This window comes from Pseudorca crassidens, chromosome 4, assembly GCF_039906515.1.
Source record: "Pseudorca crassidens isolate mPseCra1 chromosome 4, mPseCra1.hap1, whole genome shotgun sequence".
Classification (NCBI taxonomy): domain Eukaryota; kingdom Metazoa; phylum Chordata; class Mammalia; order Artiodactyla; family Delphinidae; genus Pseudorca; species Pseudorca crassidens.
In genome coordinates, this window is record NC_090299.1 from 70,740,417 (window position 1) to 70,765,887 (window position 25,471).

At 38.8% G+C, this 25,471-nt stretch overlaps 1 protein-coding gene across 2 annotated transcripts in view; it reads right to left on the reverse strand.

Annotated features, from left to right (window-relative positions):
• The window catches only part of TXK (TXK tyrosine kinase), a 65,184-nt gene that overhangs the window by 30,136 nt on the left and 9,577 nt on the right, over positions 1-25,471 (reverse strand). Inside the window, exons 2-8 of one of the 2 annotated variants that reach the window (XM_067735894.1) lie at positions 20,314-20,362; positions 19,165-19,267; positions 18,260-18,465; positions 15,632-15,697; positions 10,922-10,976; positions 1,865-1,944; positions 800-927 (exon numbers count right to left, since the gene is read on the reverse strand). In XM_067735894.1, the coding sequence (XP_067591995.1) occupies positions 800-927; positions 1,865-1,944; positions 10,922-10,976; positions 15,632-15,697; positions 18,260-18,465; positions 19,165-19,267; positions 20,314-20,362 (687 nt within the window). Of the gene's footprint in view, positions 1-799; positions 928-1,864; positions 1,945-10,921; positions 10,977-15,631; positions 15,698-18,259; positions 18,466-19,164; positions 19,268-20,313; positions 24,349-25,471 lie in introns of those variants that run through there. The other variant, XM_067735893.1, reaches the window with a different exon arrangement.

The following is a 25,471-nucleotide window of genomic DNA, read 5'->3' on the forward strand; positions in this document are numbered from 1 at the left end:
AAGGGATTTGTTTGGGCATCACAACTTTTCATGAGAAAAATCTAAAAAAAGTACTGCATGTCAAGAAGTCAAAAGAATATGGAAGTTACAGTGGGTTCCAAATTCTATAACACTGAGGTAAGGAGATTCCCCCCATAGGCTCAGAGTAGTCCAGTACAGGTTGGACGAGGGCTGAAGACCAGAGCTGTGGTTGTAATCGTGGTGGAACTTTCTGGAATTCTATATCTTTCCATAGATGATAGGTTTGCAAAAATAGCCATTATTGCAAATTACAGCTGGGAAAGGGGGTTAAATATGCCTCTGGTATATTCAAGTCAAATTGTAACTGTGTAAGGCTGTGTCCTGTGTAAAACATTTTCTGTTTTCCATACAAGAAAGAACAGACAATGAGACATTTAAGGGTAATTTTCTATTGCAACTTTCTAAAGTTAAGAGCAAATTTAGAGGGGTAAAGCGAAAGAAGAATGAGCCTTTAGGACATTTGAAATTTTATTACATTTAGCTCCATGTAAATTTCAAGAACAGATGCATAATGACTAAATGGCCTTTTGCTTCCTTGTCATCTATCATTTTTCTAACCTGGCAGAAATGTAAAAAAAAATCAACCTACCTCTTGCCACCTGACTAGAAAAAACAAAAACGCATCAATGAGGAGGAGAATTGCACAGAAGACAGGTTGTATTTCGACTCTTAAACATTTCTACAGGGATATTTGGTCCTGTTAAGTGTCTGACCAGAGATACATTGCCTCTCTGGGGCCTGGCTCCCCGACTCTCCCAGCCTGAAGTTTCTGACTTACCAGCTGCGTTGTGCTGGTGATACCAGATCAACTCGGGGATTGATTGAAAGAGGTGTCTTTCAGTCACGTACCACTGTCCTGAGTCCTTCCTTTTAATCTGATAATGTTTGATGGTAGCCTCCATACTTCTACAATCAGTAAAATGTGAGTTCATAAATAAGCAAAAGACCACGATGGAACCAAGTCAATCATTAAGCAACAGGACTCCACCTCTAAAACTCATATCCTAGTAACACTACACACTGAAGAGCAGATAGGATTAAATTCAACAGGTGCAACCCCAGCCCAGGAAAATTCCTCAGCTATGGTACTGGGGTCTTAGATTCAAACATAACTTCAGCGAAAGTTGTCTAGGTGACAAGTCTAGTGTCCAAAAATGTACAGCTCGTAATGGACACTTATGAGCATTTATTGAATCAAGTATCAGTTCAATGAATGAATAAATGCACCGTGAGAGATGTGAGACAAAGGAGGGAGGAAAACCAGTATCGGGCATATTGATGAGCAGGTTTGCTATGGGCAGCTGGGGCTTAATCCCTCTAGGAAGAGATGAGAGTCTGTGGAACATACCTCAGAGTCTTCCCACTAAAGTGCAAAGGAGCTGAAGGGCTTATCCTCCACTCCTCATGGATGGAGGGTCACCTAGGAAGCTAACTCTCGGGTACTTCCAGTCCACCCCTGGGGACCACAAGAACCCGCAGCCAGAGAACATCCTCAGGCAGAAAGAAACAGGAAGCTTTCTGAGTACAAGAGAGCTCTCTGCAGGGTAACCCAGGGGTAAACCAAGGTGAGGAGAGAATCGCACCAGCAGTGTCTTCTACAACTACTCAAATCTCCTTACTTGATGCTTGAGAAAAGGAGATGAGAGAGTTTAAGTAACTTATCCAATGTCACATGCAGAGCTCGTTAGGGGATAAAATTTGAACCAATTAGTTGTCCCAAGTTCCAGGCCAGCAATTTTCTATGTTAGGCTCTCACTTACATTCTCTATGTGATGGTGTCTCCATAACAATGACTGTCCCAGGGATTGCTATTTCTAGAGAGATCAGAATCACAACTGCTTACCTCCCAGCTCTTATAAACACAGAAATGGTGTAGCATCCCAAATGTCTTGAATCTCTGACAATAAATGCACCTTCTTTAGACTGCAAAACAATTCATTCATTTACAAGTTTATTCCTTATTAGGAAGAAAGACAAACATCTCAATAATGAAAACCAAAGCTATACTGACTTACTATAAAAGGATGATACTGTTTTTACAAGTACACACAATGTTATCTCTTAAACCCTTTATAGACTTAAATGTCATAACTATAAAATAAAATATAATTGGGACAAGAATTTGCAATGCATGAGTATTTTAAAACTTTGCTCCTGATTTTTCTAAGAATTCTGCATTTGACAGCCTTGTGCCCCACCATTTAGTTATTTTTGTTCTACTGATCAAGATAATAGATAAAAATAGCTGATGAATAAGAAGAACTCTGAGACAGACTGACAGGATTGTTCTTTAGAGGAAAAGAAACAACATGGTAAGTGGGGGTGAAGGAGGCAGAGAGGAATACATCTGGGAAGATGAGGAATGGAAAGAGAGACCAGAGCTCATGATATGCATGGAAAGAGAATAGACTTGGGAGAGTCTGGAGAGAAGAGCGAGGACAGCCATTCTGCTTGCTCTAGGGGTACAGGAGAGGCAGAAGGAGAAATGGCAGGAGGGAAGAATATTATAATAAGTTTGATGGTACATTATCAATTGGATCCCCATGGACATTCTTTGGGAAACTCCACTAAAGCTGAAAATTGCTTTCAAATAAGCTTAAAGTTGACTGTTTGGTTTAGTTTGATACCGTAAAAAAAGTTTTCCCCTTATTAAGTGTGCTTACACTCATGAAGAGGAAAATATCTCAGAATCTTGGCAGACCCGTGAAAGCTTACACTTATCAAGTGCTAGTGGGTTGCTTGAGAACTGCACAATCCAAACAGCATGATACGACTCCTCAAGATGAACATAATACATCTTCTCCTTCTCTTTCCAGATGCTTACCAAGAAACAAGCCTCATTTTCTGGTCAAATTTTTTAACCAATAGAAAAGAATAGAGAGCCCAGAAATAAACCCACGCTTATATGGTCAAATAGTCTGTGACAAAAAAAGACAAGAATATACAATGGGAAAAAGACAGCCTTTTCAATAAATTGCAATGGGAAAACTGGACAGCTACATGCAAAAGAATCAAACTGGGTTACTTTCTCACACCATATACCAGAATAAACTCAAAATGGATTAAAGACTTAAATGTAAGACCTGAAACCATAAAAGTCCTAGAAGAAAACACAGGCAGTATGCTCTCTGACATTGGTCTTAACAACATTTTTTTGGATTTGTCTCCTCAGGCAAGGGGAACAAAAGCGAAAATAAACAAATAGGACTACATTAAACTACAAAGCTTCTGCACAGTGACGGAAACTATCAACAAAATGAAAAGGCAGCCTACTGAATGGGAGTAGATGTTTACAAAAGATATATCTGAAGAGGGGTTAGTGTCTAAAATACACAAAGAACTCATACAACTCAACATCAAAAAACAAACAATTCTATTTAAAAATGGGCAGAGGACCTGAATAGACATTTTTCCAAAGAAGATATACAACAGACCCATGAAAAGATGCTCAACACCACTAATCATCAGGAAAATGCAAATCAAAACCACAATGAGATATCACCTCACACCTGTAAGAATGGCTGTCATCAAAAAGACAACAAATAACAAGTGTTGGCAAGGATGTGGAGAAAAGAGAACACTTGTGTACTATTGGTGGAATTATAAATTGGTGCAACCACTATGGAAAATAGTATGTAGATTCCTCAAAAAATTTAAAATAGAACTACCGTATGATTCAGCAATGCTACTTCTGGATATTTACCTAAAGAAAACGAAAGCACTAGTTTGAAAGGATATATGCACACCAATGTTCATAGCAGCACTATTTGCAATAGCCAAGATATGGAAGCAACCTAAGTGTCCATCAACAGACGAATGGATAAAGAAGATGTGGTACACATATATACAATGGAATATTACTTAGCCATAAAAAAAGAATGAGATCTTGCGATTTGTGACATGGGTGGACCTAGAGGGTGTTATGCTAAGTGAAATAAGCCAGACAGAGAAGGACAAATACCACATGATGTCACCTATATGTGGAATCTAAAAAGCAAAGCAAACAAGCCAACAAAAGAAAAACAGACTCATAGATACAGAGAACAAAAGGGTGGTTGCCAGATGGGAGGGGGTGGGAGGGGGCATGAAATAGGTGAAGGGGACTGCATTACAAACCTCCAGTTATAAAATAAATAAGCCACAGGGATGTAATATACAACATAAGAAATACGGTCAATAATATTGTAATAACTTTGTAAAGGGACAGATGGTGACTTAACAGTGATCGTTTCATAATGTATGCAAATATCAAATCACTATGCAGTACACCTGAAACTAATACAATATTGTGTGTCAACCATATTTCAATTAAGAAAGGAAATTCAAATTAAAATGAAAAAATCTAGAAATTAATAAGGAAACACTACATATCAGGACCTCTGTTATATCGGTCAGGCAATACTCAGAAATAAATTCACAGTCTCATTATTTATATCAATAAATGAAAGGAATACAAAATAAACAGATCCAACTCAAGAAGTTAGGTTAAGAATTATAAAATAAACCCAAGTAAAGTAGAAGAAAAGATCTAGAGACTGTCATATAGAATGAAGTAAGTCAGAAAGAGAAAAACAAATATCATATATTAACGCATGTATGTGGAACCTAGAAAAATGGTACAGATGAACCAGTTTGCAGGGAAGAAGTTGAGACACAGATGTAGAGAACAAACGTATGGACACACCAAGAGGGGAAAACCACAGTGGGGTGGGAGTGATGGTGTGCTGAATTGGGCGATTGGGATTGACATGTATACACTGCTGTGTATAAAACTGATGACTGATAAGAACCTGCAGTACAAAAAAAAAAAAAAAACAACTAATACTAATCTTTCTTTGGGTTATTTGTATGGAAATATGTTAATATAAATGTGTCAGACATTACATGAAATTTCTAAAAATCTTATATGTTCTGACATAACGATATAAGTCATAATTCTAGTTATTACTTTAAAATGTATATCTCAGAAATAACTAAATTTCCTTATCAATTGCATTATTATAAAAAAAATAAAGACAAAAGCAGAAAATAATAAATTATAAAAACAAAAATATAATACAGCAAGTAATTAAATTCAAAGTCTGGTTGCCTAGGGAAAAAAAATAAAATAGATAAACTACTACTTAACCTAATCAATAAATAATGGGGTGAATCTATTAAAAAATAAGTCATAAGCATCTAGAAAAAAATTAAAGAATCTTCTTGACTCTATAAAGTACATTTGAAAACTTGAATAAAATGGGTAATTAGCTAGCAAAACATAAAATTTATCAAAATTGATTCCAGAAAAGCTAGAAATCTTACTGGACCAATTGAATTGAAACACGGATAAGGTTTTAAAAGAGCTACGACATTAAAAAGCACCATAGTTACACATTGTGATGTTACTAAATCTTAAAGAAATGATAGATCAATTAAATAATTCCAGAGCATATGAAAGAAAAACTTCTAAATTATACAAAGTGGTTTAACATCCATACCAACAACACAGCAAAGATTGTGTACAAAAGGGAAAACAACTAACCAGTCTTCACTTATATCAATGCAAAAATCCTAACTAGGGGCTACCCTGGTAGCGCAGTGGTTGAGAGTCCACCTGCCGATGCAGGGGACGCGGGTTCGTGCCCCGGTCCGGGAGGATCCCACATGCCGCAGAGGGGCTGGGCCCGTGAGCCATGGCCGCTGGGCCTGCGCATCCGGAGCCTGTGCTCCGCAACGGGAGAGGCCACAACAGTGAGAGGCCCGCGTACCGCAAAAAAAAAAAAAAAAAAATCCTAACTAAATGTTAACAAACTGAATCCAGTAGCACAATAAAAGAATAATACACCATGACCAAGAGGGATTACATACAAGAATGCACAAGTAATTTAATATTAGGGATTTTATTAATATGATTCATCATTTAATAGATCTGAGGAGAAAAATCTCATCCAACAACTCCATAGATGTTGAAGAAACATTTGACAATTTCAACTTATATTATCAGGATTTTCTTATTTTTTTATAAAATGGTAATATATGTGTACTTCTTTAACACAATAGCCCTTATTTACTTTAGTCCCAAGTCCAGCATCATGTTTTATGTAGAAATCATTCTAACTAAAACCAGGAAAAAAGAAATACCCACTGTCAGCCCTGGTACTTAATTCTGTTCTGAGATACTAGCCAGTGCAATTAAATGAGGCAGAAATGAACAACACTGATTTAAAATTGTAGAAGAGGGTTGAAATAATCACTGTTTGTTGCTGATAAGATTACATACCTGAAACTCAAGAGAATTGCCTGAAAAAATACTACAAAAATTTTCTGAATTCATCTAAGTCATCAGTTACAAACTAATTCACAGAAATCAAGAGCTTTCAAAAGTAAAAATAACAAGATAAGCCCATTTATAATAGCAACAAAAAGATAAAATACCTTAAAATAAACTTAAAAATCCATGTGCAAGGGCTAAATGAAGAAAACCTTAAAATGCTCCTGAAAAATACAAAAGTATTTGCTTTTTCTTATTAGGTCTTAACTCCATCTAAGATCTGTTTTTGCTTGATGTAGGGATCTAATTTTAATTTTTTCTATATGAGTAATTAATATATGGGTCCTGGAACAAATTGGTCCCTAAACCCCACTGATCTGTAATGCATAAACAATTTTCTCTAAATTAATCTGTAAATTTAATGCAACCAACAGGAAAGTTTTTTTTAATGAGGCAAAGTAATTCTGAAGTTCATATGGACAAAATATGTGTCTCCAGAATGTTTCTAAAAAAGAAGAAAGGAGGCTAGCCACACCAGAGAAAGCTTCAGTGGTTAAAACATTATAATGGCAGAACATGAATAGACAGGCTGATCAATGAAACCATGTAGTAAGTCCAGACACAGTTTTTTGTGTTTATGATGAAAGTGGCATCTCAAATCAATACAGACAAGAAGGACACTTGGTAAAGAAAAAAATTAACTTGGATCCAAACCTCATGATAACAGGAAAAATTATAAATGGATCAAACATGTATACATAAAAAATAAAGTCACTAAAGTAGTCAAGAAACATGGGAATTTTTTTTTTATAACCTTGGAGTGGACAAGGCAATTCTAACCTGACACAAACCCTGAAGTCTTACAAAAATTTGTCTTAAAAATTCAAATACTATTCATGGCAAGAAAAAAAACACAAAGCAAAAATTGGAGAAAATATTGCCACATATCACAAAGAGCTAATTTCCTCAATATAGCTACCTAGGTCCTACAAATTGTGAGGGAAGCATCAAAAAAACCCACAGAAAATCTTGCAAAGGATATGGACAGCTACAGAAAAGGAAATACAAATATATAGACTTTAATATAGAAAAAACTGCTTAACATTCCCAGAATAAGAGAAAAGCAAATTAAATCACACTGAGATGAGATGTCAGAGAGCAAAGTTCCAAATGTTTAATTAAAACGCTTGCTGAAGATGTTGTGGGAAAATAAGCACTCTCTTACATGTCTAAATGTAAGACAGATATATAAATTGATACAACTCTTATAGAGGGCATTGTGATATCTAACAAAATTGGAAATGTGCATTCTCTTTGACCCAGAATTTCCTCCTTTGGTGATTTATCCTACAAATATTCTCACATAAATGGAAAGAAGACAAACGTGTTGGTTACCTACGGCAGGACTGTTTTAATAGTAAAGAAGTATATACTACTTAAATTTCTATGATGAAGGATCGGTTAAATAAATTGTGACAGGGACTTCCCTGGTGGCGCAGTGGTTAAGAATCCACCTGCCAATGCAGGGGACACGGGTTTGAGCCCTGGTCTGGGAAGATCGCACATGCCGCGGAGTAACTAAGCCTGAGTGCCACGACTGCTGAGCGTAGGCTCTAGAGCTCGCAAGCCACAACTGTTGAAGCCCGCACACCTAGAGCCCGTGCTCTGCAACAAGAGAAGCCACTGCAATGAGAAGCCCGCGCACCGCAACGAAGACCCAACGAAGCCAAAAAATAATTAATTAATTAACTAATTAAAAAAATAAATTGTGACACATTCATGCTAAGAAGTACTATGCAGGTGTAAAATGAATGAGGACACTTTACATACTGATGTGGAAAGATTCCTAAAATATATTATTAAGTGAAAAAAAGTAACGTACAGAAAAGTATAATAATTATGTTACCATTTGCATAAAAATAACACAAGAAAATATTGATATATTGTACTTGCTTGCATATGCAGTAAATATCTGTGAAAGGACACAAAACAAACTAATAATAGTAGTTTGGAGGGAAATTGATGGGTTGGAGACAAGGATGAAAGAAAATTCAAAGTCCTTCCTTTTGATTTTTGAAGTATAAAAATTTTTTGACTATTGAAATATGAAATTAATAAAATTATAAGATACTTCCATAAATAATTTATGCAATAAATTTGAAAATAAATATAAAATAGGCAATTCCTTAGGTAAATATAAATTAAATCCCCCCAAAAAACGCAAACAGGGGCTTCCCTGGTGGCGCAGTGGTTGAGGGTCCGCCTGCCGATGCAGGGGATGCGGGTTCGTGCCCCAGTCCGGGAGGATCCCATGTGCCGCAGAGCGGCTGGGCCCGTGGGCCATGGCCGCTGGGCCTGCGCGTCCGGAGCCTGTGCTCCGCAACAGGAGAGGCCACAGCGGTGAGAGACCCGCGTACCGCAAAAAAAAAACAAAAAACAAACAAAAAAAACACAAACAGAAAAGGAAATTAAATTGTAATCAAATATCTATCTGTTTGAAAATGCAGCTTGCCAGACTATTTTACAAAAGATACATCTAACCTTCAAGAAACAAATAACTTCTATCTAATATAACAATTCCAGAGATTGGAAAAAGAGATAAAAACCCCACATGCCAACTCATTTTATGATGCTAGTATAACTTTTATGCTAAAACCAGACAAAGAGGACAGAAAATTAGAAGCCAGGCTAACTTTGAACTTGACAGGACAAATGCTAAATAAAATATTAGGAAACCCAAACAAGCAATATATTTTAAATGCCTCATAACCAAATAGGATGTAAACCAGGCATATTTTAAAAAATAAAAATTAGAAAATATGTAAATTACAAAAAATATTTTAAGATATAGAGGAAAAATATGTATATATTTAAAATATCATACACAGGACTTCCCTGGTGGCGCAGTGGTTGAGAGTCCGCCTGCCGATGCAGGGGACACGGGTTCGTGCCCCGGTCCGGGAAGATCCCACATGCCACGGAGCGGCTGGGCCCGTGAGCCATGGCCGCTGAGCCTGCACGTGCGGAGCCTGTGCTCCGCAACGGGAGTGGCCACAACAGTGAGAGGCCCGCGCACCGAAGAAAAAAAAAAATCATACACACTCTTCAGACAGATTAAAGATCTAAATGTGAAAAGCACATCTTTAAAACATTTAGGGCTTCCCTGGTGGCGCAGTGGTTGAGAGTCTGCCTGCTGATGCAGGGGACATGGGTTCGTGCCCCGGTCCGGGAAGATCCCACATGCCACGGAGCGGCTGGGCCCGTGAGCCATGGCCGCTGAGCCTGCGCGTCCGGAGCCTGTGCTCCTCAACGGGAGAGGCCACAACAGTGAGAGGCCGCGTACCGCAAAAAAAAAAAAAAATTAAACACATGGACAAAATGGGAACACACCCTTCTACTGTGGTTGCCTCTGCCGAGTGAGTGAGGACCAGAAAGATGAGGGAGGGGGTGGGCTTTAACTGTATCTGTAATGTCTTATTTTGTTAAAGAATGTTATGACCCAATGTTACTATTGATATTTACGATATCTGGGTTGTGGGTATGGGAAGGTTTGCTACCAAATTCCCCATTCTAGCCTTTGTAGGGAGGTCAGACACTTGCCCCATTCTCGTTTCCTCTCAGATGTAGGACCTCACGTAGGACCTGCCCAGCCCAGAGATTCAGGCCATATTACCTGTGACCAGCTTGCTTACTGTGGACCTACTTTTCGACTTCCCTTCTCCACTTCTGCCTGCCTGTCATCACACCTTCTTTGTCCATTCTGCACCCACTAATGTATAATGTCACCATGCCAGGCAGATATTGCATTTGCCGCCATGCTCCATTTCCTCGCGGCCAGTGAGGCCAGGCCAGACCTCCAGCCTCTGTCCCCACCACCACCTGAGGCTGGTCTGTGTCCCTCGTGCTCAGCCTGTCCCCCAGCTACTAACTGGACCATCCCTGTGTCCTAAGCCATTACTGGCACTGAGTTTTGAGATACAGACCTGATTCTAGCTCATATTTCTAGATTTCCTCAACATCCGACACCAGGTCATAATGACACAAATACTTCTCACTTACTTTCTAGTTCTGACTGTACATTTACCCACAGTTGATATTTACCGTCAGTTGGAAATTTAAACTACACACAGTTTTGTTTTGTTTTGACCTAGATGAGCAGTTTTGATCTGAGTTTGATATTTTGGCTACTCCACTCTTCCTTTTGTTCCCAAGAACGAAAGTGCAGCCCCGTGTATTTTTCTATATCTGTGTTTTTCATGAGTCTAAGCTAAGCTCAGGAGGGCAGACTATATATTGGATTGTCATTGATGCAAAGGTACACAGGCAATCCAAACAGAGACCCTTCTGGCAGAATGCACTTCAGAGTGAATGAAGGAGTTTTAGTATGTTAGAGTCGGAATCATTTCAGGAGAAAGACATTTCTGAAATTATGGTGAAAATCAATGACAAAACATGATTTGATACAAAGATATCTAGTTTACGACTTAAAAAATGTATAGTAGAGATGAAGCTGTAACAATATTTTAAAACTAAAAAAACAAAACCAGTGAGTAATACAACTCTTTAGTTGGGTAAAGTCTTTATAATGTGCCTCTCTCAGAAATTTTGAAAATATTCACAAATTTATTCACAAATAAATTGAATTACCTCTTGTCTCAAAAGACGTTCTGTCTGATTTCTGGTGATATTTCTATGGTACCACCTGTAAAAGTAATAAAAATAATTTTTAAATGTTATGTTCCATTTCTTTCCAGAAAAAAAAAAAAACAAAAAACCCTAAGCTGCTCCATTTCCTTCATTTTTAAAAACTTTCTCCAGAACTGATTTTAGAAAACGGAGTGATTTTTAACTCAGATAAACAATAACGTACTGTAATGTGTCCGTTAGTTTAATACAGTTTTATTGATTGCAAGCCAAGATCTCACTTATTCTATCACATCTCCATTCAACTTTCTGACACACACTTAGTATATAATTTTGAATGATATAACCTCCTGAAAATTCCATAAAAGGTACGTGGTCAGGAAGTCATCATCTTCAATAAACACCTTACAGAGCTTTGGTTAAACAAACTAAAAAATAACCATTTCTTTCCCCTCAGGAACATCTTGTTTACATGCTTATATATGTGTTATGTTATCTTTCTGAACTTAAAACTCACACCAACTTATCTGACTCTCCTGAGTTTGTTACCTTGTGGTAAAGTCAGTGGTTTGATAGCGTAAACAACCAATATACAAATCACCCTGCCCCAATCCCTCACGGGCCTCATGGTGGTCCTTTTTCCCTTCGCTTACTAAGCTTGGGCCACATTGGGAATCTTTCCTGGCTCAAACTCACGAAGCCCTTTTCTGCCTCCGACCTTGCTGTTATCTCTGCATGAAGCCATCATTAAATGACTTTAAAATACCAGAGCTACACACAGTGATCGTAATTAAGTAACACTGTAATTTAAACATATGGTTTGGTATAACAACACAATCAGTAGGCAAATGTGGTACAGGAAAGAGAGAGGAAACGGTAGAACAAAGGCGAGAGACAGAAAAATGGAAAAGCTTTCATTTCAAAACAAGATTTTAAAAAGGAGTTAATCTAATTTTACCAGAAATAATATTTTTGTGGACAGTGGAAGGAAGAGTGCATATATAACCATGCAGTAAGTCAAGTGGGGGGAGCGCAAAGGTGGCTGATTGAAACTCAGACCTGCCTTGGAGGATGGAACCTATCTCATCATGTGGACTTCCCCTAACCTTCAATAGTAGAAAGTTGCCACTAAATTAGAATGGTCAGGTTCTTTAAATACTAATGCCCTCAAATTGAAAACAGTCTTTTAAAAAGATGAACCACAGAGAATAGGGGATGATTACAGATGATTCTAATCAAAGTAATATGACTATATGACTACTTACTGCTAGTGGAAACAAGAGTAACTGTGATGTTAAACTGTGCATATCATTCAGTACTTTTTAATGACTATTCATATTGTGGAAGGGAATTTCAAGATGAGTCTGAGACCTCTTGCTGTAGAAAGAAGAAATTCTTTCAAAATAAATGAGACAGAGTTAAAGACACAGGGAACCAGTTTAATGGGGCCCCCCACTGGCTAAGTTCTGAAATATGGGTGCTAAAAGGAGAATGATGATTATAGCTCACTGAAATAACTGAAGCTGTAAAAAGCCAAGACTGCATAATGTACTCGAAAGGGGAGAGATTAACATAAATTGATTTTTTTCTAAATAGTGTTTTTTACCTGCTATTGTGTTGGTGTTAATTTTGTTGCTTTGTACTTATTTATTATAGTGATAAATAAAATAAATATATTAATTTTGACTAAATATAAATTAAAAATCCATCCACGTGGAAGTCATACTTAGAATGACTTCAAAGTAGTAACAAAAGAGCCAGATAGAAGTACATGATGAATTTAAGACCCTTTAAAATAATGCAGAATTCCATCTGCATTATTATAATGATATATGTAAGGCAGGAAAAGATAGGATGAATGCAATTTAGAGGAGGTGGGAGCATGGTATTTCAGAATTTCATCTCTTTAAATCAGTTGGTAAAAATTAGAAGAGTTTTTGTTCTGTTTTGTTTTTTTCAAATAGGTAAGGCTGTAACTCCTTTACTGAGACAACACTGATTATAAAACTAATATTGAGGGGCTTCCCTGGTGGCGCAGTGGTTAAGAATCCACCTGCCAATGCAGGGGACACGGGTTTGAGCGCTGGTCTGGGAAGATCCCACATGCTGTGGAGCAACTAAGCCCCTGTGCCACAACTACTGAGCCTGTGCTCTACAGCCTGTGAGCCACAACTGCTGAAGCCCACGCACCTAGAGCCCATGGTCCGCAACGAGAAAACACCGCAATGAGAAGCCTGCGCACAGCAACGAAGAGCAGCCCCGGCTCGCTGCAACTAGAGAAAGCCCACGCACAGCAACAAAGACCCAACGCAGCCAAAAATAAATAAATAAATAGTAAATAAATGTTTAAAAAATTAAAAAAAAAAACTAACATTGAATGATTTCAATAGAAGCCCCAATACACAGGATTGTGGTGGGCCTTCTACTGACATATTAAAAAAAATCCTGGCTCAAACTCACCAGGATTGGACTCACAGTACGTCCAACTGTGGTTGGGTACAACCATCTTATATATATGTAAGCCTCCCATGTGCCATTCCTAGATTTCTGATCAATAAGTAACAGTATTGTGGTCTTGAGTTTTAGCCCTAGAAACCCTATTAGGTCTGAGAAGGTTAATCTGCTTCACTGAGTGACTTTCTAACCCTGAGAAGGTTAAGCACTCAGTGTAGAGACAATTAGATAAATCAGACTCATATTTCCATAGCTCAGGATAATCAATGTTTGCTATTTAAAATATCTATAATTTTAAGAGAATCTGGCATATCAGGTTTCTGTCTTTGATTTAAAATTTAAAATTAATCTTAAACTTGTTATTTCAAGTTTGAGGGAATTGAACCAATTTTTAAAATGACATTCATATGGATAAGAGAACTCGATTTACCACATATATCTGTTTAACTTATTACACTTCCAGGATCATGTAAGGACTTACAAAGGGGTATTACAATTGCAAATTTGCTGTCAGGCATGTGACGTACAATACTTAAAAAGAAAACTGAATTTATTCAGTTTATCAATGCAAGTTAGATATTTCCAGAAATTTAATTAACTGAGCTTATAAATAGGATGGATTGTTTAAAGACATTTCGTATGTTGAGTATCAATTAAGGTGACTGTTCTTAACTTTTTTAGATTTATGCGTAGTATATCAAGACTTACAAGTTAAATCTGAAGGCTTACTGAAAACCAGGGTTTTACGTTGTAATATTGATAATTTAATTTCAAACCAAAGTAGCCATAAATATTTCTCTGAATAAAGGTTCCCCTGAAATGTCAGAAGCCCATGTGGACACAGCATTCCTTCCTCCCTCGGCCCCTAACTCCCTCCTGCCCCCTTTAGCCCTCAAGTCACTTCCTCAGAAAGGTCTTCCCCACCCAACACGCTCATTTAAATTATATCCCCTTCCCTCTCCCTGTGCCCCATACTGTTCCTTCATAATACCACAATTTAAAATGATATATTTATTTGTGAATTTGGGGTTGTTTAATGTCTATTTTCCCATGAAGCTGTAAGTTGCATGAAGGCAGGGACTGCTTCTGTGTATTCCGTATTGTGTTTCCAAGGCCTGGAACAGCTAACATCTGGTACATCCTAAGTGCACGATAAAAAAGACTGAACAAATAAATTGACTGGAGGACTGAAGTATCTATGAATGTAGTACACCTGTAATACTAGGTAAGGTGGACCAAACTGTAAATGCCTTACCTGTTCATTTCACAGTTCAAGACGGGTTCGAGCCCTGGTCCAGGAAGGCCTCACATGCCACGGAGCAACTGGGCCCCTGCGCCACAGCTAGTGAGCCTGCTCTCTAGAGCCCACGAGCCACAACTACTGAAGCCTGCGTGCCTAGAGCCCGTGCTCCACAACAAGAGAAGCCACCACAATGAGAAGCCCGTGCACTGCAACGAAGAGTAGCCCCTGCTCGCCGCTACTGGAGAAAGCCCGCACGCAGCAACAAAGACCCAATGCAGCCAAAAATAAATAAAAATAAATAAATTTAATATCTCAACCTTAGTTTCTGATCTGCAGAATGAGGGGCAGAATGATCTGCAGAGTGACTGCTAAGATTTCCATCTTCTAAATCTATAAGGGTAGCAAGAATGTATTTCTAAGCAGAACTCTAGTAACATACCAAATGTTCTTCCAAACTACATTAGCCTACTTCTCAACTTCATTGATTTCTAAAAGATTTCAAAACATGAGCTAAATACAGTAATGTGTCTATATATTAAGTCTAATTTCATTTATGCACAATTAATGCCATTTTTAATTTTTTTAAATGTTTTGACCACGCTGCATGGCATGAGGGATCTTAGTACCCTGACCAGGGATCGAACCCATGCCCCTTGCAGTGTAAGTGCAGAGTCTTAACCACTGGACCACCAGGGAAGTCCCCATTTTTTAATTAATAACTTTTCCATTTAGGACATGTATTAAAATAAGTGCAAGATGAGTGTTTGGTTTCACATTGTCACTGTCAAAACTTTTTTTAATTGGCTGTACAAAACAAAAGTGATTTTAAGAAAAAGAAGTTTCTGAATCAACCGTTATAAGCATCAAAGATCTCTTAGGCTAAAGCTGCCAACCGTGTTACCTTCTTTTCCTTACTTTGGTCTTACAGACCAAAACCACTATGTATACTTATAAGCTGCCCACATGTACATAATTTTCATAGATTAACCATAGGACATATTTTGGAGGACACTTACTCGTATATTTCTAAGTTGCTTGGTTTGTTTTCAGTCACATAGTTGCTTGGAATTAAGCCTTCATTCCTACAAAGACAAAGCAAAAATCAAAACGCTTGGCACATTTGTGGCATTATTGTGGCAAAAATCCTTTTAAAAACCTCAAGGATGCAGGGGAAAATCAAATTCATTTGACTACTTAAATTGTTGAAAGAAGAAAGAAAAGTTTTTTCATTTCAACTAAAATCTCTGCATGATAAATACTAAGTTTCTGACTTATAATGTGAATAGTTTAAGACGTTTTCTGACAAAAATCTTTGCAAAGAGGAAAAGGTGTACTTACGTGATCACTGGGACATCATAGTGACTAGATTAAAAGCATACCAATTACAAAGATATTGACTTAATTCTTTTTAATTGCCACAGAGTATTCCACAGAATAGATATTCTAGTTTAGCCACGCCCCTATTACAGCAAAGCTGGAAAGAAATACTTGAACATGCCTTCTTGTGTACAAGTAAAAGTACTTCTCTAAGACAGATACCAAGCAGGGAAACTGCTGGGTCACGGAGTATGTACATCTTTCAGTAGATACAGTAAATTGCTGTTGAAGGGAAATGTACCAATTTATACACTCATCGGCAGGGGAGGGGTTTCTCTTTTCCTATACCTTCGCCAATGAAATCTGAAATTTAAAATTATGAAAAGATCTCCAAGACATTTTATTGAGGAATACAAGCAAGTTGCAGAGCAAAGCATAAAGTATGGTCAGACTTAGCTAAATTATATCTGCAAACAATACCATATGTTTCAATGAGTGCATTGAGAATGATCTGGACAAGTACTCACTAAATGAATAATGGTGCTTCCTTTTGGGAAAGAGACTGGGTTTGGAGGTGTGGCAAAGCAGAATTTGGGTACTATTTATCACGTATGAATCCAAAAACAAAAAAACTATATTCAGTTATTAACTTTGAAGTTAAAAATTGCTGTTGTTTCTCTTTAAGTCTGAGTCATGCCAATAGGCCACCTGCAGCAGTAGCTAATTACACAGCCCTGAACCTACTAACTTACTGTGATCACTGGGACATCATACCTCTTTTCCCACTGAAAAGTCTCCATCACATGTTGAGACTCAATCAAAACCTGGTAACACAGCCAAATCATCAGGAAAATATAAATAAAGAGGTATGTATGTACTTCTGATGCTTAGACACTTATAATCTCCAAATCTTGACAAGGATCAGAAATCAATGCCAGCATTCTTCCCCAGAAAGCTCACCTACTCCTCAGAATTCTTCTCTACCCAGGACTCCAGTCTGGCATTAGCAATCTATTGCAACGGACACAAAGAAGTCTTATTGCATCCCAGGGTCTTTTTTCTTTCCAATTTAATTCAGAAACTATTGCAATGTTTACTTCTAAAACTAGTCATTGTAGAAATATGAAAATGAATAAGATACTGTTTCTGTTTCTATCTCAGAGCTTAACAGGAAAAAAATTCAAATTGCCAAAGAAAGCATAAATTAGAATAAGAACTTGTATGGTAGGAGCTATCATTCCCATTTTACAAATAAAGAAACAAAAATTCATTAAAAATAGAACTACCATATGATCCAGCAATTCTGTTCCTAGGTATTTATCTGAAGAAAATGAAAACACTAACTCAAAAAGATATATGCACCCCCATGTTCATTGCAGCACTATTTACAATAGCCAAGACGTGGAAACAACCTAAGTATCCACTGACGGATGAGTGGATAAAGAAAATGTGGTATATATCTCTACAATGGAATATTATTCAGCCATAAAAAGAAGAAAATCTTGTCCTTTACAGCAACATAGATGGACCTGGAGAGCACTATGTTAAGTGAAGTAAGTCAGACAAAGACAAATACTATATGGTCTCACTTACCTGTGAAATCTTTTAAAAAATGAAAAATTGAAGAAACAAACAAACAAGCTCATAGATAGAAAGAACAGATTGGCGGTTGCCAGAAGCAGGGGTGGGTGGGGGTGAAGTGGGTGAAGGGGATCAGAAGGTATAAAACTCGTGCTACAGAATAAATATGTCTTGGAGATATAATGTATAGAATGGTGACTGCAGTTAATAGTACCGTATCACATGCTTGAAAGTTGCTAAGAGAATAAATAAAAGTTCGTAAAAGTTCCCGTCACAAGAAAAAAAACTTGTAACTATGTATGGTGATGAATGTTAACTAGACTTGTAGTGAGTATTTCACAATATATATAAATATTGAATCATTATGTTGTATACTTAAAACTAATATAATGTTATATGTCAATTATAACTGAGAAGAAAGAGAGAAAGGAAGGAAAGGAGGGAAGGAGGGAGGGAGGGAAGGAAACAGAGAGGGTAAGTGACTTGCCCAAGGACACACAACAGTACGCGGCAGCATCAGGATATAAAGCCACGTGTACCTAGTTTGGAGAGTCTGCCTGAAATCACGGTGCTATAATGCTCTTTCATACAGATGGGGAGGTGTGGGAACAGCTTCTGTTTCATTTACAAGGAAGAGTTATAAACCTGGATTAAATGAGCCACTACATGGAGTCTATGTCATGCTTCAGAAGTCTTCAGAGAATGAGAGATGAGAGATTTGGTAAAGACTAAGCCATCAGTCTTACCCCAAGCGGTCTCTTGCCTTCCACCAGTGAGGATTACACTTCTCCAAGATCAGGTATTCCTCTGCTCTCTTTAAGGCTAAGTCACAGGGCTCTCTGGGCAGGAAATCATACAGTGCTTTGACTTGGATCTTCTCTTCAGCAAACTCAGAGGGTGGGAGGGGAGGAAGCGGCTTGCGTTTTGATGGCTGCACTCGGCCCCTGTTGGACTGTAAAAACTAAAGAGTGAGTCGTTGTGCTATTGTTTTAGTGATCTGTACTAAAAAAGAATCGGGATAGAGCCTATTTGCCTGCCCCCTCACTTTTCCCAGCCAGCTGCACCAAAGCAGAAGCCCAGGTGGGATAAAGGTAGGAAATGACTAACTATAGAACAACTTCCAGATCCAGCAACACACTCATCATTTTGTAAATTCTCAAGATCACCAATTCTCTTGCCAGCATTGCACTGAATTGTTTTCATGTCACAATTCTTAAAATTTTATTTCCTCCTTAATAGTTTCACTTCAAGGATTTTTCTCTCTTGGAAAAAGAAAAACGGCTCTTCCCTTTCGCGTGCTGTAAGCTTGTGTTTGGGTTTAACACAGTTCCCAAGAGAACTGATTCTCCGCCACTGAACTGAAAATTAATCCTGGCCTCAAAATGGCAGTAGCCAGGATACATTTTTTCCCAATTTCAAGTTCTGCCAAAATATAGCAGAGTAGTCTATTTTAACTGTTTTTGTTGGTTGGTTGGTTTCTGTCTTTCACTTTCTTCTAGGACATCGATTCACTAAATGTTTACTGAGAACTCATTATGTGCCAACCATGATACTAGGTTCTGGGCATGGCAGAAAACGGTACCTCATGAGGCCCAGACCCTAAAAATGCCACCGTCCTCTACCCCTTCACCCCCATCAAAATGATACTCACTTGCTTCTTACTTGGCAATTCACTGAACCATGGTCTGCGACGCTGCGTGTATTTTTCTGAAAGTTCTTCATCTTTGCTAAGGCTTATTTGTGTCCTCACTTGTCTGACATTGAAAAATAATCATGTTACAAATGATTATTTGTACTCAAGTTATCTATGAATCTACTAGATTATCACAAACTAGTAGAAAAATCTCCTTCCTATTGTTGTTTTTTTTTAGAAGACTTCCAAACTCCATTTCCTTGAACAAGGTACTACCTCTCAGAACTTCATTTTTTTTAATCTGGAAACTAGAGATGCTAAGAGCGTATAGAGTTGTTATGAAATAAAATTGAGAAAACATCTCATGTGCCCAATACAGAGTCTGGTGCATATTAAGGGTGTTATAATCAATTATAATCATGATAATGAAGATCTTACTCTGTGTCAGGCACAGTGTTTATCATTTTACATGCATCACCTGATTCGATGGTATCTATTGTTATAAGTAGACATGGTGTAGCGATAAGAACATGAGTTCAGATCCCAGGTCTACCATTTTCATAGTGTGGCCTTGGGTAAGCAATGTAACCTCTCTAAGCCTCAATTTCCTCATCTGTATAATGGAGATTGTAAAAAAAAATGGGTGGTTTTGAGAGTCACTTGAGCTAAAATATGCAAACTTCTTAGCACAGTCTGACATATAGAACACTCCCATTAAATGTTGGCTCTTATTATTATCATGATGCGCTGGATTTTATCCTTATATGTCATTTGCTGGGCACCAAAGTGTAAAACGCACTGATAGTTTGGGGGAGATACTCAAATAAACAAGACAGGATTCTTACCCTTAAAAGGTAAAAATTACAGAGTGAAACACAGACATATAAATAGCATACATGAAATAAGTATTAAATAAAGAACCAAGCCGCGTGCTCTGGGAACACAATGGAAGGAGCAATTAAATCCAGGAGGATCAAGGAAGCATCACAGACCTGACATCTGACCTACAGCTAGCTTTAAATGAATGGCCATTCAACAGGAAGAAAATGGGGAGTAGGGTTTCCCAGGCAGAGGCAACAGCAGATACAAAGAGATGTGAGACTCGACAGGCAATAGAGAAAAGGAATGAATTAATTTCCGAGAAGTTGACCTCGGAAGAAGACTTACCGCTTCTGCACGGAACAGCAACAGCAGAAAATCGACTGGACGGTATTATCTGAAAAGCAGATCATTCTCAACTGTTAGAAAGCCGTGAGTCCGTGATATTGGATAGAGGAGGCTGCTGGTGCTGGTCCAAAGGAGGAAATCCCTGAGGGTACGGGTGACAGAAAGTATTGCAAAGCATATGCAAAGTCTCGACCGTGCCCTTCTTCACTAGTAGAAGATGAAAAACTGTCACTAACACAAAAAGAAGTTACTGGCACCCCGGCCACTGTGGTTTCCCTTCTCAGGCTCTTGTTCCTGGGTCTGGTTTCATGCATTTCCTCAGTCTGTGAATGATAAATGACCACTGTATTCCTCTTTACCTTGATCAGGGCTAATGTCAGTTGACAAGTATACACAAGAATATGATTCCAGAAACAATGTTCTCCTAGGAAATCTGTTAGCAGGGATTTTGAATTAGGTCCATCGCATTTCTTCAAAAATATTTTAATATATATTTTATATATTTACATAAAGTAATATAAATATATTTAATATAATATATTATATAATAATGTAATTTAACATATTTATTTTATTTTCATATATTATGTATCAAAATACATTTATACCTTTTTGGCTCTCAAATTTTCTATGGATTAGGTCCAAACATAAACTGAATATTTAAAGAAAGCACTAGCTATCTAGTAAATCTGGGTCATGCTTACACTTCTACTGTCAAGTTTAATCTTTATTTAAGTTAGACCATTTGCCTTTTTCAAACCATAAATTTTGAATTTATCAAAAGCTGTTTTATGTTCATAGAATCTGCATTTCACAGCGGCACTTTTCTCATACTGACCCCTGAAAATGAAGCACTGTTAAGGAAGCAGAGTACATTAGACATGAGCATTACGTTTGAGGTTAGAAAGACCTAATGATGAATTCTAGCTGGGGGGGGAGGGGGGAGGGTGCTGACTATATCTGGGATAAGTCCCTTTACTTCTCTATCTCTTTATTTTCCTATCTGTGAAAACAAGATAATCATACCTACCTGCTTTGAGAAGCCTTAGGGGGCAGAGGTTAATCTCCAACTTTGTGGATTTGGGCAAGTTACTTAACTGTTCTGTGCTTAAGTTTCCTCATCTGTAAAATGGGAATAACAGGACACTAGGCATGTAAGGCTACTATGAGGATTAATTGAATGAATTCATATAAAGCATGCAGAACAATGCCAGGTATATATCAATAGTAAGAGGGTAATCAAGAAGACCTATTATCATTATAGGGTTGTTGAGATTAAATTAGATATTTTCTCTAAAGTCCTGGAACATGGAAGAGGGGTACAAGCAGAAAACACCCTGTACGAGCAATCTACCCCTCAGCATCCACTCTATGCCTCCAGAACCAGGGATGAAATAGAGCTAACATATTATCGCCAGGTGATGTCAATTTGATCATATTCCTACCGGAAACCTAGTACATTAACCACCATTAGGATTCTTAAGTCAGGTAGAGAAGGAAACGAGGAGAAAAGAAGAGTAACATAGGACATAGCTGCTACAATTCCCACCTCTTAAGCTGTCCTGAGTCCTAAGCTGATCACAGATACCTTCTGTCACCATTCATTCCTTGTGCCCCCTTGCCTCTGCCGACACTTTGGCCAAAGGAGGTACTTTATCTAATGGAATTGCCCAAATGTTCATTCCTGTGGGATTTGGGTCCTTAGTTGGTATTGTCTTAATGGGGTTGTTACAGTTTTCTACTGACCAGGACTATTATGAATTTTAAGAAATGAAGCTAGTGAATTCCCTGAGTTTCAAAGTCCTCATTGTACTCATTGTGAAGAATGAACCAATTCCTGGTAATCAGGATATTCATCCCAGCTACTCTGACACTTTCCTGTGCCTATCAGTTCGCTGATACAAGGAATCCCAAAATGGTTAGAGGGCAATCTCAACTTCCAATGTTCCCTAACAAAAGGATTCTTCTCTCGGGCACTAGAATCTCCAAACTCACCAAACCCAAAGTCACAGGGAAAGAGAATAACAATATCCAGTGGGTTATTAGGTGGGGATAGGGGCCACTCCAATCTCTACTCCTTAGTTCCCAGACTCAGACATCCTGGCTATACGGAAACAACACCACATTTGCTGTTGGCTTAAGGCATTTACTGTATATGATAGGACACCACTCCAACTTTGCAAGATGCTGTCTCCCAGGTGTCATAGCAATTGAGCCTTTAGCAGGTCATTCCTCTGTACTATTAAGCCATCTGCTTCTGAATTACGGGACACATGGTAAGAGTATTCAGAGAACCACTGTACCAGCACCAATGAAACTAAGAAAAGGCTGACTCCACAAAATGTATCATCTTGTAGACCTCTGGTTACATCTTCTCATTTTGTCCCCATTCCAAGAGTTTCAAACACATTCCTCCCCAGATCTTTCACCACCCTCCCAATCTTGTTCTTTCCACGTTCCTGAACTAGCAGGGCTACTTTTTTGCCGTTGCATATGAGTCAATGTAGATCGATGCCTCAGACTAACTGTCCCTAATGAAGTGAATAAACTGATGTACTTCTTGAAGTTCAAGGAGAATGTTATTTCAACACCATCTTTCAGGCTACCTCTGAATAGGGCTGTAGCATGATGGCTGTTCATTTCCTGCTCATGTGGGTTTGGGATGCAGATCTATCTGTAAATCAGGCCTGATGGGAAATTCCTCTTGAGGTCTTGGGTGTGAGGTGAAGGAGAAGCAGAAAGAACAGGTACTATGTGAATGTCACCTGCTCATGAAGTTTTCTTGAGCCTTCTGGATCTACGGGGGCCCACTTTCACATATACCATTTCCATATTATTATGGATTACTCCTACACATGCCCAATTTCTTGGTTCAGTGAGTCAGATAACACTCAGCTCATGACAGGCTCACTCAGTTTGGATCGCATAAGCATTTCATGGCATGGTTGGAGCATTCAGTCTTCACCAGTAGGAAGCCAGGAGCTACTTTTCAAATCAAAAATAGTGGGGACTTCCCTGGCGGTCCAGTGGTTAAGTCTCCTCACTTCCACTGCAGGGGGCACAGGTTTGATCCCTGGTTGGGGAACTAAGATCCCGCGTGTCACGCAGTGCGGCCAAAAAAAAAAAAAAAAAAAAAATCAAAAATAGTTATCAGCACAGGGTCAAGTCATTACTCCCAATTTCTGAGGGTTTGTGCTGTGATTCTCATAATGGGACTTTCAGAGGCTCTATATAGCCAACATTTTGCCCTTCATCCCAGGCTACCACCAATGATAACTGGAGTAATGGAAAATTGAGTTATTTCTCCCAGCAATAAGGCTATGCCTGGACCTCTAACTATATGACCAAATAAATCCCAGATCCAATTTTGACTCTGTTTCCTAGAGCCACTTATGATGCCAATTATGGTATCAATCAGGCCTATAATATAAAACAAGACATACTTAAATTAGAATACTTTTAGAAGGGTTTATTTACAAAGAGACTAATTACAAAGGTGCAGAAGGGGGTAAGGTAACGATAAAGAATGTGCAGACGCCTGGGTCCAGCAATAGTGGAACTGTCACCATCCCCATGTCCAAAAGGCCCAGGAAAGTGAGAGAGTTAAGTAGAGCAGAGACCATTTTACAGGAGCAATGATCTGCTGTAGAGGGACACAGCCAGTTCAAGGAAACCTCACCACAGCTTCCTTCCAGGGCTCCCCATGGGTGTAGTGTAAGCAGAAGCCAGAGAGCTCAGAAGCATGCCGAACAGCCCTACAGATTCCTTTTCCAGGATAGAGTGCGAGGTGGAGAAGAATGAATACCAAGAGGTCGGGCTCACTGAGCCACGATGGAGGCTGGCTTCCACGTTTAATCCCCACAGGTCATCCTTCCAGGGTAGAATAGGGTGGATAAGAATAAAGATATCCAACATAGTAATCAATATATACTGGTTCCTTTGCCTTTCACCTTCAAAACCTAGATTCATGCATTAGTTCCTTGCCTTTCTCCGGTTTGGATACTGCCGTTATTCAATGTTTGGGCTACAGACACACTGGTGGTGTCCAGGGGTAAACATCTCATTTCTACTCTGGAGATACAATTCCAGTCCAATTTTTAAATACTCCTTCCCTCTTCTACATCACCATTTTCCCCCTCTCTACTGGATCCTTCCCAATAGCATATAAGTATACTACTACTTCACCCCTTAAAAACAAAACAACAAATGACCCTTGATCTTATTTCTTCCATCAGCTTTGCTCCCCATTTATAGTAATTAGCAGTCTTTATTTGCTGCCTCCAATTCTTTCCCTCCTACTTTCTCTTAACCCATCCCAGTTAAGCTTTTGATCCTACTACTTCCCCAAACTGCTCTTGTTAGGGTCACCAGGGTCCTATGCACTGCTATAAATAATGGTCAATGCTAAGGCCTCATCTTACCTGTGCTCTCAGCAGCATTTGACACTATGTCCTACTGGTCTTCCTTCTTCTCAGTCTCCTTTACTGCTTTCTTCTCCTCCCTGCTAACTTCTTAGACTGGATCTAATGCTAGGCTGCCCCAAAGCTTTTGATTTCTTCTTTACTCTGCCTTATTCACTCCCTTGATTATCTCATTCCTTCCTGTGTCTTAAAAGCCATCTATCTGCTGATGACACCCAAATGTACACCTCTATCCCAGTTCCCATGAATTTCAGACTTGCATAGCCAAAGGCACTCTCAAATTCTCCACTTGGAGGTCTAGTGGACACCTCAAATTCACAGGAAGAAATCTGAACTCCTCTCTTCTTCCTCCCCAAACTCGTCTATCTACTCTTCTCCATCTTGTCAAGAGCAACTCCATTTTTCCAGTTGCTCAGGCCAATGATCTTGGAGTTATCTTTGACTCCTCTCTTTCTCTCACACCCAGTCCAATCCATCAGGAGAGCATGCTGACTCTTCCTTAAAAATGTATCCAAGGGCTTCCCTGGTGGCGCAGTGGTTGAGAGTCTGCCTGCCGATGCAGGGGACACAGGTTCGTGCCCCGGTCCGGGAAGATCCCACGTGCCGCGAAGCGGCTGGGCCCGTGAGCCATGGCCGCTAAGCCTGCATGTCTGGAGCCTGTGCTCCGCAACGGGAGAGGCCACAGCAGTGAGAGGCCCACGTACCACACACACAAAAAATGTATCCAAGAGTTTCTG